The 14,604-nt window shown below is 40.5% G+C and overlaps 1 protein-coding gene across 1 annotated transcript in view; it reads left to right on the forward strand.

Annotated features, from left to right (window-relative positions):
• The window catches only part of UBAC2 (UBA domain containing 2), a 209,249-nt gene that overhangs the window by 141,266 nt on the left and 53,379 nt on the right, over window positions 1-14,604 (forward strand). The window contains exon 7 of the mRNA XM_049867698.1: window positions 5,393-5,638. Coding sequence (XP_049723655.1) covers window positions 5,393-5,638 — 246 coding nt within the window. The remainder of the gene's footprint in view (window positions 1-5,392; window positions 5,639-14,604) is intronic.

Consider the following 14,604-nt stretch of genomic DNA (forward strand, 5'->3'; position numbering starts at 1 on the left):
GGACTGGTCCCTCTAAAAACATGTCCAAATTATGTGAGAAAAAGCCTCCCCATCCTTGCTTCTCAGGAGCATTTGGGTCTACTGTGCTGTTACACAGCCCCATTTCTCTGTCCTCCTTCCTACAAAAACTTCAGAAAAGGAGTTTGTACATCCTCACCTTCACTTGATTATTTCTTTGCCATATTTAACTTCATATCTCTCGTTGTGTTAAATATAGTACGAATAATGCTACCTCCACGCCTATCACTCCCCCATTATCCCTCTGCGGAAGAAACCACTCTCTGTGTTTTTGTACTTTCCGTGTATATGTATGTGTCCGTGAGTAGTGTGTACTATTATTTTGTGTTTTGAAATTTTTCAAAAAGTCTAATACAGTATATGACACCTCTTACTGCTGCTATGAGTCGAAATCCACTCAACGGCAGTGGATTATGTATATTTTTATTCAACATTACATTTTCAGCATTTAAGCATTAATACACATACATTGAACTTATTTTAAGTGCCATATAGTGCTCTGCTGTATGAATGAGATACTCTAGCCATTCGCTACCGGAGACACTGTGTTCACTTCCTCGGTATTACCTAAAACAGCATTGCAGTCCCCTCATCTTCACCAGAACTTGGTATTACCATATTTTTAATGTTTTCCAATTGTTATTATATTTGCACTGTTAATTTTAAATTGGATTTCTCAAGAAATACTGTTACTCTGAATTGCAGTTATTTTAAGTTGCATTTCCTTACAATCAAGTGAGGATGAGTGTCTTTATTTGTTTCTTGGCTATTTGAATTTCCTCTTCTGAAATGGCCTTTTCATATGTTTTGTAACTGGGTTGTTTGTCTTTTTTCTTAGAAATTTCTAGGAGTTGTTTGTATGTTCTGAATGCTACCTTTGCTGGTTACATGAATTCTAAGTACCTTTTCCAAGGCTCTTTTCACTTCATTTATGGCAGCCTCTGGCATACTAGCTTTTAAAATGTAAAGTGTGTGTGTGTGTGTGTGTGTGTGTGTGTGTATATATATATATAGTTTGTGCTTTGTTTCTTATTTAAAAGTCTTCCCACATCCAATGCCAAAAAGGTGTTCCTTCTATATTTTCTTCAAGAAGATTTAAAGGTTGTAAATTATATTTGTATCCTTAATCAGTTGGGAGTTTATCTTTATGAATGGTGTCAGGAAGCGGGACCTATTTTGGGTTTTTTGTTATATGTAGCTTGTATACGTTTTTTCCTCTCTAAAAAAAAAACATGTCAGAATCAACTTGATGGCATTAGGTTTGGGTTTTTTTTGGTTTGGTTGTATACCAAGTGTCCATATATTCAAGAGTCTGTATTTAGGCTCTTGTTCTTTTGGTCTATTTGAGTAATCCTGCATAAAGGCAACATTGTTTTAATTATTCAAACTTTATCTGATATGCTTTATTATGCTTCTCCTTTAAAATTACCTTGGCCATTCTGGGTCCTTTATGCTTTTTTAACTTTTTTTTTTTTTTTTTGTACTTCAGATGAAAGTTAATAGCTCAAGTTAATTTTTCATACAGAAATTTATACGATTATTGATTTGTGACATTAATTGCAATCCCCACAATGTGACGACATACTCCCTCTTCCCACCCCTGGTTCCCTGTGTCCATTCAACCAGTTCCTGTCCCTTTCTGCCTTCTCATTCTGCCTCCAGACAGGAGCTGCCCATTTGGTCTCTTATATCTGATTGAATTAAGAAGCACATTCCTCACGTGTATTCTTTTTGTCTTACAGTTTAATTTTTGTCTCAAGAGTGGCTTCAGGAATGGTTTCAGTTCTGGGTTGACAGTGCATCCGGGGCCATATTTTCAGGGGTTCTTCCAGTCTCTGTCAGACCATTAAGCCTGGTCTTTTTACGTGAATTTGAGTTCTGTTCTACAAATTTCTCCTGCTCTGTCCAGGATTTTCTGTTGTGTTCCCTGTCAGGGCAGTCATGGGTGGTAGCCGGGCACCATCTAGTTCTTCTGGTCTCAGTCTGGTGGAGTCTCTGTTTCATTTGGCCCTTTAGTCATTTGAGCTAGTATTTTCGGTTTTCTTCATTCTCCTTTGCTCCGAGTGGGATGGGACCAATTGATGTATCTTAGATGGCCACTCCCACAGATGCCACTCACCGAAGTAGGATGTAGAACATTTTCTTAATAAACTATCTTATGCCAGTTGACCTAGATGTTCCCCAAAACCCTGGTTCCTAAGCCCCAGCCCTAGCTACTCTGTCCCTCAAAGTGTTTGCATGTGTCCAGGAAACTTCTTTGCTTTTGTCTTTTAATGTGATATGTAACATATAAATAAATGTGCATACAATACAAATGGTATGAATCTGTACAAATCACTATAAAGTGAACGATGTTTTAACTACCACCCAGGTCAAGACGGCACTGCCAGCCCCAGAGTCCCTCAGCACCTTGGCACTGATGGTAGTTAGCTTCTTGCTTTGCTGGACAGTTTACCACTTGGTATATAGTTTGGAAATATCCATTTACAGAATTGGGATCATAACGTATGCAGTTTTTAAAATTCATATCTTAAACATTCCATATGAATTTCAGGATCCCGTATTTAAGTTCCAAGAAAAACTCTGTGAAGATTTTATTTGGAATCGTGTTGAACTTATTAATTTTTTAAGAATTGGCATCTTAACAATTTTGCATCTTCCCATTCACTGGTGTGGTGTCTTTCTCTGCTAATAGGATTTTTTTTTTTGTCCCTTATGATAGTTTTCTAGTTTTCTCTGTAAAGGTTTTATGTTTTTTTTTTTATTTATTGCTAGCTATCTTATACTTTTTCTTGCGGTTCTCTGCTGGTAATGAGCTGTTTTCCCTTCTAGGCAATCTGTATTTTATCTCTGGTTCCTGTTAAGAATTTCTTTCTTTGTTTCATGACAATGGATCTAGGTGTGAATTTCATTTTATTATCCTTCTTGGGACTCTTGCATTTTCAACCTGGGGATTTATATCCTTCACTAATTCTGGACAACTCTCAGCTATAATTTTTTTTTTTATATAATGTTTCTATATATAGTTTCCCCTCTCCTACCCCCATATTCCCTCTGTCATCTTCTGGAACTCCTGTGAAACATATACTGAGGGCCTCACTGTTCTGTATGTACTCCACCTATTTAGAGTCCAATGCCGTAACCTCTAATGCCCCTGGATCATGCCCTCCAGAGCCTTTGCCTTCTCACTGCAGACAGGGAGAGTAGATACGTGCCTAGGTTGAGTACTAGGGGTGCCACTTACACAGATTTAAATAATCCTCCACTTAACTCCTGCCTTCCACAGTACCTGCTGCCTCTAACCCCTGAGCCTTTCTGAGTTCTATGGGACCCTCTGTGGGCATCTGGATTTATCCTTCCCATACGCTAAATGACTTGTAATTCAGTATGTTTCCCATGTTTGTTATTGTGGTTCAGGATGACAGATGCTTTCTAGTTTCACTAAACAGGGACTTTGTTTCTGTTTTCTTTGTTCTTTTGTGCTGTTTTTGATAGAAGGGGCTTGGAAATTATTTGAAACTGGAAGTCCTCTCCCATTTACTCCTCAGCTTACTCCAGCCTGTCTTCCACTCCTGCCACTGCCTTGAAACTGTTCTTGAAAGATCATTGAAGGCAAAATCCATTGGTCATTCCTCTCCCTTTTATCGTACTTCACCTCCCAGCTGCATTAGACATAGCTGACCATTCACATTTTAAAGTACCCCCTTGGCTTAGCTTTAGTGATACTGTTCTCTCCTAGCTTTCCTCTTGTTCACTGTCAGCTTCTTTGACTTCTTTATTGACTTCTCCTACTCTGTCCACCCACAAAATACAGGCGTACTCCTGGGTTCATTCTTAAACCCTCTTTTTTTCTTCTGTTATCCATTCCCCACCCCAGTATTATCACATCTGGTCCCGTTGCTTTAAGTGCTGTCTAATATGCCAATGACTTTCAAATCTCTCCCTGTAGCTGACTTTTCCCCTGAGCTCTAGGTTTGAATATCCCACCACACACTTGAGATTTCCTTAGAATTTCTAGTAAATACTCCCAAGCTTACGCCTAAATTGCATTTGCTGTTTTCTCTACCTGAATTGTTCTTTCCCTAAGTCTTCAAATCTTTACATCCCATCATCCTTAAGATCTTTGCTCAAGAATCTTCCCCAGAGGACTTCCTTAACTACCCAATGCAGAGACGGTCCCTGCTTGAAGTCACCCTCTTCTATTTCTGTTATAGGTTTGTCCAGAATTGCTTTATGTGCTTACTTGTTCATTGCCTAGTCTTCACATTGACCCCTGTTAGCTCTACAAGAGTGGGACCTTGTTCGTCTTGTCTTCTGCTGTATTCTGAGTGCGTAGAATAGTGGCTGGTATGTAGCAGTAAATTCTTGCCAAATTAATTAAATTTTATTAATAAAACATCAAAGTGTACTTTTCTCACATTAAGCAGGAAATTGTCAAATATGCTTTAATTTGGTATGAATAACTTCTATTATAATTGAAGTCAAAGTCACAAAATTAAAAATACACAAGTTTTACCAAAGGAGTAGCCATAGTTGTTTTATGTAGAAAACCAGAGGGAGTCTTTAGACTTATGACCTTGAAGATGAAAAATAGAATTGAGTTGAATTGTTAATTGCTAACTGATATAGTTGAGGAGGAAACCCTGGTGGTGTAGTGGTTAAGTGCTACGGCTGCTAATCAAAGGGTCGGCAGCTCGAATCTGCCAGGTGTTCCTTGGAAACTCTATGGGGCAGCTCTGCTCTGTCCTATAGGGTCGCTATGAGTCAAAATCGACTTGACAGCACTGCATTTTTTTTTTTTTTTTTGGTATAGTTGAGGAATTAAAAATCTAGAAAAAATCAATACTTGAAAAGTTGATTAAAATAGTACATTTAGAAAGCAAAGATTCTAGGTAGTCTTTATTTTTTACTAAATTTGTTACGTGACTGGATCAGACCATTGAACGTCAAAGTCATTTTCTGTTCGTATCCCTTCTTGATGGCCATCTGCCAATAAGGGCAACCACAGAGTAGTACAGTATGAAAGTGTTTCCATTATCAGATTTTTTTTAATGGTTTTTTTGGTTGTTGTTTTTTAAAATATTTTACAAGTCCTTTGAATGATATGTGGTTAGCATTTTGCTATCCCTTCTAATTTAATAAAAAACAATTTTGCTTTACTGAGTAAATTAATATTTTTTGTTGATTTATTCCTTAGTATTCTGTATTTTAATAGAGGCTTTTAGTTATCACCTGACACTGCTAAAACTAAGAAAAATGTCATCCGAAATATAGTAGTAATACCCCAAAACTGGGTTTATGGTTATTGATTTCTGCGTTAAATATGTCCTTTAAAATGTTATCACACTTAAATAATCTAATCGGACTCTTCTAGATTTCTGGCATGTGCTACAGCAGCAGGGTGTTAAAAATTGATCAGGTGCTCTACGTTCCCAAATGGATGGCCACGTTGTTTTCTTGGACCCTTGAACCCCTCTTTTCGTCTTCGGAACCCACCAGTGAAGGCGGAATTGGGATGGGGGCCACAGTGGACATCCAGAGACAACAGAGAATGGAGCTGCTTGATCGCCAGCTGACACTCTCTCAGTTTGCACACGTGAGGCGACAAAGACAGCGGCAGGTAAAAAATGATAATAATCGTTACATTCTTAAAGATATTCAGTGGTCTGAGTACGCTTTTCCTCTGTGATTTTCTGCGTGGTAGACGTTACATTTTATTCCTGTGCACAGCAATATAGATTTTGGCAGTTATCCAACCAGAACGTAGGTCTCTGTAGTGGCTACTCGTGGTTTTTCAAAAGGTAAAGAAATACAGTGTGGCTGAAAGATTGGTCAAACTGGACATTCTTGTTCCAGTTATATTAGATAAGGATTATTTCTTAGAGAAACACCAACCTAGTTAACAAGATGTGATATTTATCTCTTTTTATAATCTTGTAGAAGCCACAGTGTCTTCCTGTGAAATGCTTATCATGTATTCTGGAGTGAAGAGCAAATGTAAAACTTCTTGATTTTCCTTGATTGAAACGGAGAGAATATGAAAGTGAAAACGTTTTCAAGGGAACAGTGTACAATGAATAAATCAAACAAATGCTATGTTTTCTTAAACTTATCATCAGTAGTCAGAAACTATTGAGAATTTATTTACAAATAGTGCTGTACCCAAGCAATCTGATACTAGTCTTTCAAGGGAGGCAGGGGAAGGAAGGCCATTGTTACTGTATCATTGTTACTGTACGTCAGTCTAGAACCTCAGGTCCAGTCTTTCTTTGACACTTCTGTGGTCCAGCATGGAAACCCTGGTGGCGTAGTGGTTAAGAGCTACAGCTGCTAACCAAAAGGTCAGCAGTTCGAATCTACCAGGAGCTCCTTGGAAACCCTATGGGGCAGTTCTCCTCTGACCTGTAGGGTCGCTATGAGTCGGAATCAACTCAATGGCAGTGGGTAACAGGTATGGTCCTGCACACTGGGCCCTTCATTGCTTGTCTCCATCTTCTTCACCCTCTGGGATAGTAAGAGAGGGTACTATTCTCTCTCGGTATCGCCCTATCTCCTGCCTGCAGTTGAGGTTGGAGTCAGGTCTGCAGGGCCTTACAGTGGCCTGGAGAAGTGAAATCAGGTCTGGAGTCACATTGGAGTTGCAGGTCCCAGAGTTTATATCTGGGGTGGGAGGACGGAGGCCCTCCATCAGTGAGCTGACTCTACAAGGGAAAGAGAGAAGCAAAGGTTGTTTCTACTGATACATTTGAAGTGACTCTAGAATAAATGATAAAAATATTCATCTACCCCTCATATAATTAAAAATGGAGGACAGGCTCCCCTTGGAGAGATCAAAGCTGAAGGTGTAGATCATGGAGTCAACTTTGTAGAGATGAGAGCAGAAAGCAAAGTACTAGATGAGATCTGTAAGGAAAACACTACACCCAAGATGAGTATAGGCTTTGGACTAAGCCTTGTATTTAGCGGGAGGAGGAGGTAGATCCTGCAAAGGAAACAGAAGGACAGAATGAAAGGTAGAAAAACTCAGAATGATCAGTGCCCACAAAGCTGAGGGAGTAGTGGTGAATATAAATATTTTCCAGGGAGAATGGACAGAGCTTATGAGGGAGAGAAAGAAGTGTAGTGGACGATTCTGAGGTTTCTGGCTTAGATAATTGGATAGATGGATGATGGTACCTTTGGAATACCTGAGAGGAGATCTCCATTCTATAGCTATATGTCTTGTGCTAATGGAGAAACCATTAAAAAAAGAAAAACCCTGTTGCCACCAAGTGGGTTCCGACTTACAGCGACCCTATAGGACAGAGTAGAATTGCCCCATAAGGTTTCCAAGGCTGTAAATGTTTATGGAAGCAGACTGCCGCATCTTTCTCCCACAGAGCATCTGGTGGATTTGGACCACCAACCTTTCAGTTAGCAGCCAACTGTTTAACCACTGTGCCACCAGGGCTCCTGTGAGCAAACCATAGAAGGTGTATTTTTCAGGTTGGTTTCCCCATGAAACAGACTCTGAGTTGGAGATTAGTGTACAGGAAATTTATTGGAGGGAGCTCTCAGGATCAACATCTGTGAAGTAGGGCTGGTGAAGGAAGCAGGGCTGGGCAGCAGGAGAAGTTAAACTGCAGCTACAAGAAAGGCCTCAGTAATCTCATGGAGAGCTGTGGAGCTGGGATTGCTCTTCAAGTTGTCTCTAATTGGGGTGAGAGGGCTGAAACTTTAAACCTCCACGACCCAGTCGTTAGATTACCCCCAGGAAGGAGACATAATCTTGGGTAGATCGGCTTTCTTCAGATCCAAGCTATCCACAGAGAGAATCTCAGCTGAGAATTACCAGATGTCAATACTCACAGCACCTGGAAGATTGAGTGCTTCAATTCTGAGGGAAGTGGGGAGACTGGGCAGTACAACACAGCACCCACTACAGTCCACCCCTTGTGCTGCTAGGATCTGCTTTACTTAAGTTTTTGGAGCAGCTCCTCCAGTATTCCAGTGGGCTTCTTTTCCTGAGAGAAACTTTCAAGAGGAGGATTAGCCAGAAAAACTGCATCACCTTCTATCTCAAGGCCGTACTGATAATCATCATCTCCTTCTTCTGCTGTCCATCCTAGATTCCCCTCACCCTTGGCTAGAAGGCTTAGTTGATGTGACACATGCATCTTCATCCCTGTGACTTCTGAGTCCCTGGTCACCCTGTTCTTTTCAGGCTATGGCTGCTGCACTTGTCCATTTAACATAATAATTTGGCAAGGGAATACCAAGCATGCCCAAGTAGATGGCCTGAGTGTTATACATATTCTTCCCTGTCCCTTTTCTTGTGATTGTAGCCCTTTTTTCCCCTGATGATCAGGGTTAATTACTCCTGCCAGGCTAATGACTCCTTTCCTTGCTTGTCAGTCTTTTGGCACAAGAAGCCCAGCGACTGGGTAACAGCTGTAACTTAAAATGTATATCCCCTGGTGGAAGTGTTTCCTTCTGTGAGCCAAGATCTCTAGCCTCATAGAACTTACAGTTGCAGAGACAGGAAGCACGGATTCCCCGCGTGGGTCTCTGGGAGTGGCAATAATCAGAGTCACTTCTCTTTCCACCCCTTATTTCCAAGGCCTATGTGTTCTGCCTGTTGGGGACATACACCCATATAATGATTGTTGATTTAGGGTTTATACTGCATCCTAGAGGTTAGAGCACCATCCTCACAGGGTATCACCTCCAAGCTGGTGTTTCACTTGCACTTTCAACAGGTTGTTTCATTGATCTCCCAAACCAGCAGCTCCTGGGTCATATGGTATGTGAAAAACTCAACATATCCCATTGATATGCCACTGATGCACCCAGTTGACCGTAAAGTAAGCCTTTTCTTCTGATGTGATGTTATGCAGGATTCCTGTCAGTAGATCAAGCTCTCCATAAGCCCACAGGTAGTGGAACTGTCTGACAGAAACGGCAGACCTATGACTGGAATAAGCATCAAATCCAGTTAAGATGGATTGCTGCCCCTTCCACAATGGAAAGGGCCCAGTTCTGTCTAGTTATCACTAAGTGACTGTTCTCCTTGTTGTATCGGTGCACAGCATTGGTCTCTGTTGCTGGCAGATTGGATATTCTGTAGTAGCTGTAGGTAGATCAGCCTGATGAGTGGGACCCATGCATAGCCCCCATCCCTGTCACCATGGTAGTTTGTTCATATGCTCATTGTGCCAGCACTGGGGCAATTGATGATAGAGGTTGGCTGATGTCAGCTGAGTCATTCTGTCCACCTCTTGTTTGGTGCCTCTCTTGTGGTGGGTGCCCATAATAGGTGTGACCTACAAGACAAAGACCTTCACACTTCATGCCCATTCTTTTAGATATATCTACATGCCTCTTCCTCGGGCCTCCTTGTCCCTCACCTTTCAGGTGCATGACCAACCAACCAAGTCATTTGCCATGGCTCATCAGTTTATACTGCATCTCTTTCCACACAAAGTGGATAACCAAATGTACCACCCAAGCTCTGCACATTGGGAGGATTTCCCTTCATTGTTATCTTTCAAGGTTACCGTTGAGTCAAACGGTAGTACAGCCATGGTCCATTTTCAGCTTTCACTCTTGCACTGACCTATCCACAAACAAAATTTGACCATTTTCCTCCTCTGTCATTTGGTCTTAAGGAACCCACTTCCATGTGACTAAGGGTATGAGCTGGGGAAAAGGTTTTGATACAACAGTGGTGGATGACATGGTGGTCTGGGCTACCTGCTACCACAGCTTCCTTGTGCTCTTTGGTCCTGCTCATACTGATTCTAGATAACACCACTTCCATCTTACAGATTTCTGTTGGGCCCACCTGATCTTTTGACATGGTAGGTCTGCTCATTTTATGCCCCAGTGATCAAGCACTCATGTCTACCAGGGTCCGGAAACAGTTTTTTTTTAAGCGTATAATTCTCTGTTGTATAGAGTGAGGTCTTGCTCCAGTACCCTAAGGATCTTTGTCGTGGTTCTCCCATTGTGGATTGCCATAAACTCTACATAGTGTTTTTCCTACCACCAAACCAAACCAAACCCAGTGCTGTCGAGTCAATTCCGACTCCTAGCGACCCTATGGGACAGAGTAGAACTGCCCCATAGAGTTTCCAAGGAGCACCTGGCGGATTTGAACTGCTGACCCTCTGGTTGGCAGCCGTAGCACTTAACCACTACGCCACCAGGGTTTCCTTTTCCTACCACAGATACTTTTAATACCATAGGATCTTCCAGGTTGCACAGTCCAAGTATCAATGAATAAAACAGACAAAAATCCCTGCCCTCCTGGAGTGTATATTCATTCCAGCCATTGTTGTTGTTGTTGTTAGGTGCTGTCGAGTTGGTTTCGACTCACAGTGACCCTATGTACAACAGAACTAAACATTGCCTGCTTCTGCGCCATCCTCACAGTCATTGTTATACTTGAGCCCATTGTTGCAGCCACTGTGTCAATCCATCTGGTTGAGGGTCTTCCTCTCTTGCGCTGGCCCTCTACTTTACCAAGCATGGTGTCCTTCTCCAGGAACTGGTCCCTCCTGATAACATGTCCAAACTATGTGAGATGAAGTCTTGCCATCCTTGCCTTTAAGAAGCATTCTGGCTATACTTCTTGCAAGACAGATTTGTCCATTCTTTTGGCAGTCTGTAGTATATTCAGTATTCTTTGCTAACATTGTAATTCAAAGGCATTGATTCTTCTTTGGTCTTCCTTATTCATTGTCCAGCTTTCGCATGCATATGAGGCCATTGAAAACACCATGGCTTGGGTCAGGCACACCTTAGTCCTTAAAGTGACATCTTTGCTTTTTAAAACTTTAAAGAAGTCTTTTGCAGCAGATTTTGGTGAGCTATACAACTGTGAAAATTGTATTATTTCCTTTTTGGTTTTTTACACCCGCTGCTTGCCAGCCTCCTTGACTTTCAAAGATGAGTCTTGCCTGCCTTGATAAGTCTGAAATTTAGAACAGAATCCCAATTACTGGGGTTTTGTCAAGCCTTTGTATTGAATGGCCTGCTGGTTAGTAAAGATTATTCTCTTCTAGCAAATTATCTCCTAGTATATAAAAAAAAATAGACATCATATATCTAAATCTCATTACCTAACCTCCTGCAGAAACTTCTTCACCTGGCTGTGCTTTAATTGTTTGTCTGTAAGTTTTGTTCAAGTAAGTAGGATAAATCACCACATAGAGAACTCTCCTATTAAAGCGGTACTGAAGAAATTATCCATTGTGTTTGTGTGCTTGCATAAGCATGAGATATGACAGTTCTATTAGAGTTTGTATCTGAGAAACAGTATTATTTTATTTGTTTTTCAACAAGAATGTATTTTGTTGTTGTGTGCTATGAGTCAACTCTGACTCGTACTGACCGTGTAGGACAGAGAACTGTCCTATAGGATTTCCAAGGAGCAGCTGGTGGATTTGAACTGCTGACCTTTTTTGGTTAGCAGCTGAGCTCTTAACCACTGTGCCACCAGGGCTCCAAATATGTACTTAGTACTTATCATATACCAAGCATAGTGCTAGACATTGAGGATGCTGCTATGAAAAAGACAGTCACCAATGCTTTTCTTTAATGCAGTGTAAGTCCTGTCTCTCCTGAAGAATTACCGTGTTCCATTTTTCATCAGTACAAAGAACACTGCCATTTATTAAGCACTGACTCTGTGTCAGTCACATGCTAAATACTTTACATACATTATAAATACCTTACATACATTATTTCATTTACTCCCAGCATCAGTCTTGAGAGGTACAGGTATTTCTGTTTTTTCCACTAAGACTTACAACATTGGCTACTTGCCCAGGAACACACAGTTGCTGACACGGGGAATCCATGATTTGGACCCAGATGTGTCCAGCTCTCAGGCCTCTGCTCCTCATCACCACATCATGCTCCCTCCCTGTGAGAATACCTTCGTGGCAATTGATCGTTTATTTGTGTTCACTCTTTTGCTTTGACTGGCAGGCACTTTGGTGCCAGGCTTACGGTTATAACAAATTAAGTGTTTACCCAAAGTTCAAATTTTTGCTTCCATGTCCTTCTGTGTTTTTAAAATACATATTTTTTAAATAGATATAACTTATTGATGGCTCAGAGACAACACTTAGTATCAAATCGCATAAAGAGGCAGACCATGATGGCTTCCGCAAGCTCCTAGAACAAAGAATCAAGAAATCTTCTGGATGAAGAGAACTTCCTGGAATTACCAGAGGTAGAATACAAAAGATTAATGTACAGAACTCTTCAAGAGATCAGAACAAGCCAAGCAGCACAGAGACAAAACATAATAGGAACTTAAACAGATGAGACAAGAGTACACTGACAAATTTAATAGGCTGCAGGAATCCATAGAGAGATAGCAAACAAATTCAGAAGATCAACAATAAAATTTCAGAATTAGACAATTGAATAGAAAGTCCTAAGAGCAGAATTCAGGCAATGGAAATCAGAATTAGTGAGATTGACGATAAAGCACTTGATAGCAACATATTTGAGGAAAAATCAGATAAAAGAATTTTTAAAAATGAAGAAACCCTAAGAATTATGTGGGACTCTATCAAGAGGAATAACGTACAAGTGTTTGAAGTACCAGAACAGGGGGCAGAGGAGGGGGGCGGGGGATAACAGAAAATACAAAGAGAATTGTTGAAGATTTATTGGCAGAAAACTTCCCTGATATCATGAAAGATGAGAAGATATCCAAGGTGCTCATCGAACCCCACAAAAGGTAAATCCCAAAAGAAGGTTACCAAGACATATTATAATCAAACTTGCCAAAACCGAAGATAAAGAATTTTAAGAGCGGCTAGGGATAAACAAAAGTCACCTACAAAGGAGAGTCAATAAGAATAAGCTCGGACTACTCAGCAGAAACCATGCAGGCAAGAAGGCAATGGGATGACATATATAAAGCCTTGAAGGAGACAAATTGCTAGCCAAGAATTATATATCCAGCAAAACTGTCTCTCAAATATGATGGCTAAATTAGGACATTTCCAGACAAACAGAAGTTTAGCAAATTTGCAAAAACCAAACCAGAATTACAAGAAATACTAAAGGAAGTCCTCCAGTTAGAAAGTCAGCAACATCAGATAACAACCCAAAACCAGAACACAGGGCAGAGCAAGCAGTCATCAACCCAGATACGGAAATCATAAAAATAAATCAAACCTAAAACACTCAAAACAGGTAAACAGAGATGTCATTATGTAAACGATGACAACATTAAAACAAAAAAGAGGGACTGAAAAGTGTAGTCATAGATCTTTCATATGGAGAGGAAGTTAAGGTGATATAAAGAAATAAAAGATTGGTTTAAACTTTGGAAAAATAGGGATAAATATTAAGGTACCCACAAAGGAAACTAACAATCCTAGGATTGTTAGTTTCCTTTGTGGGTACCTTAATATTTAATAAAAAACAAGAAAAACATAAAGACTCAGCAAGTGTACCCTTTATTGTAGACAACCTCAAATTCTGTTATTACATTTAAAAGAAACTTATTCTTTAAAAACTGTTGGTCTAATATTTTTCAAAGAACTCAGAGTTTATTTGGCCAGAAAGTCATTTGGTTACTAATTACTACAACATTGGTCTCTCTGCAGTTTTTAATATTAAGCGTTCTAAAATATTGCTAGAGACTTATTTCCATGTATTCCTTTATATTTCTTTGGCCTGCTTTTGTCTTACTTCATCTGACCATTTGGCAGCTGCTCAGATAGTTGGCTGTGATCGGCTGTTATCCATCTGCCTGTCAGTTGTCTCTGTGGCAGCCATCAGTTAGTCACTACTTGAGACTTTCTGTCCAAGACTGGTAGGTAGTCAGTGGGCACAGAAGAAGTGAAGAACATATCCTTTCCCTTCATGAGTCTGTGATCAACTTCGGGGACCCTGGGCCGATATATACTACAAAGACATACTGGCTCACGTACAACTGGGCAATGAGATATCAGAGAAGAGAGCCATCAATGTGGGCTGATACCGTCAAAGATATTTCTACAGACTGGAGGGATGGGCAAGGTTTGAATAAGTGGAGAGGACGAGGTAGTTATTACAGAGGAAAGGACCAGCAGGAGCGAGCATAGAGATCATCACGAGATCCTGAAAAGGAAAGACCTCAAGGAGACCTGTTTGACTGAAATGTGGTAGGAAGCATATTGAGAGATGGGAAATAATATAGCATCTGATAATGGAGGGAAGCATTTTTAAACCTGACAGCAGATTTTGGTTTTGACATCAGAGGCTGTGAAATGTGGCTTATTCATTAATAAAGGTAGGGCAGCTGTCTCTGAAAAATTACCTTATTGTGGTATGTAAGATGAATGGAAGAAAGGAGAGACCAAAAAGAAGGCAATAAATAGAAGGCAGTTTTTCAAATCCAGCTCTCAGAGAGATGAATGCCTTGGCTAAGATAATGTCAGTCTCTCTCTTGAGTTCTTCTTCCTGTGTGCGTGCCCTAAATATGTTGTTGCCCAAAGTTCAGTCCTCAGCCTTCTGAGCTTTTTATGGTATAGACTCTCAGCAGTGGCCCACCCAGCCCATTGTTCTCACCATTGTCTTAAGCTGATGGCTCCCAGA

The sequence above is a fragment of the Elephas maximus genome, chromosome 23, assembly GCF_024166365.1.
Source record: "Elephas maximus indicus isolate mEleMax1 chromosome 23, mEleMax1 primary haplotype, whole genome shotgun sequence".
In the NCBI taxonomy this organism is placed as follows: Eukaryota; Metazoa; Chordata; class Mammalia; order Proboscidea; family Elephantidae; genus Elephas; species Elephas maximus.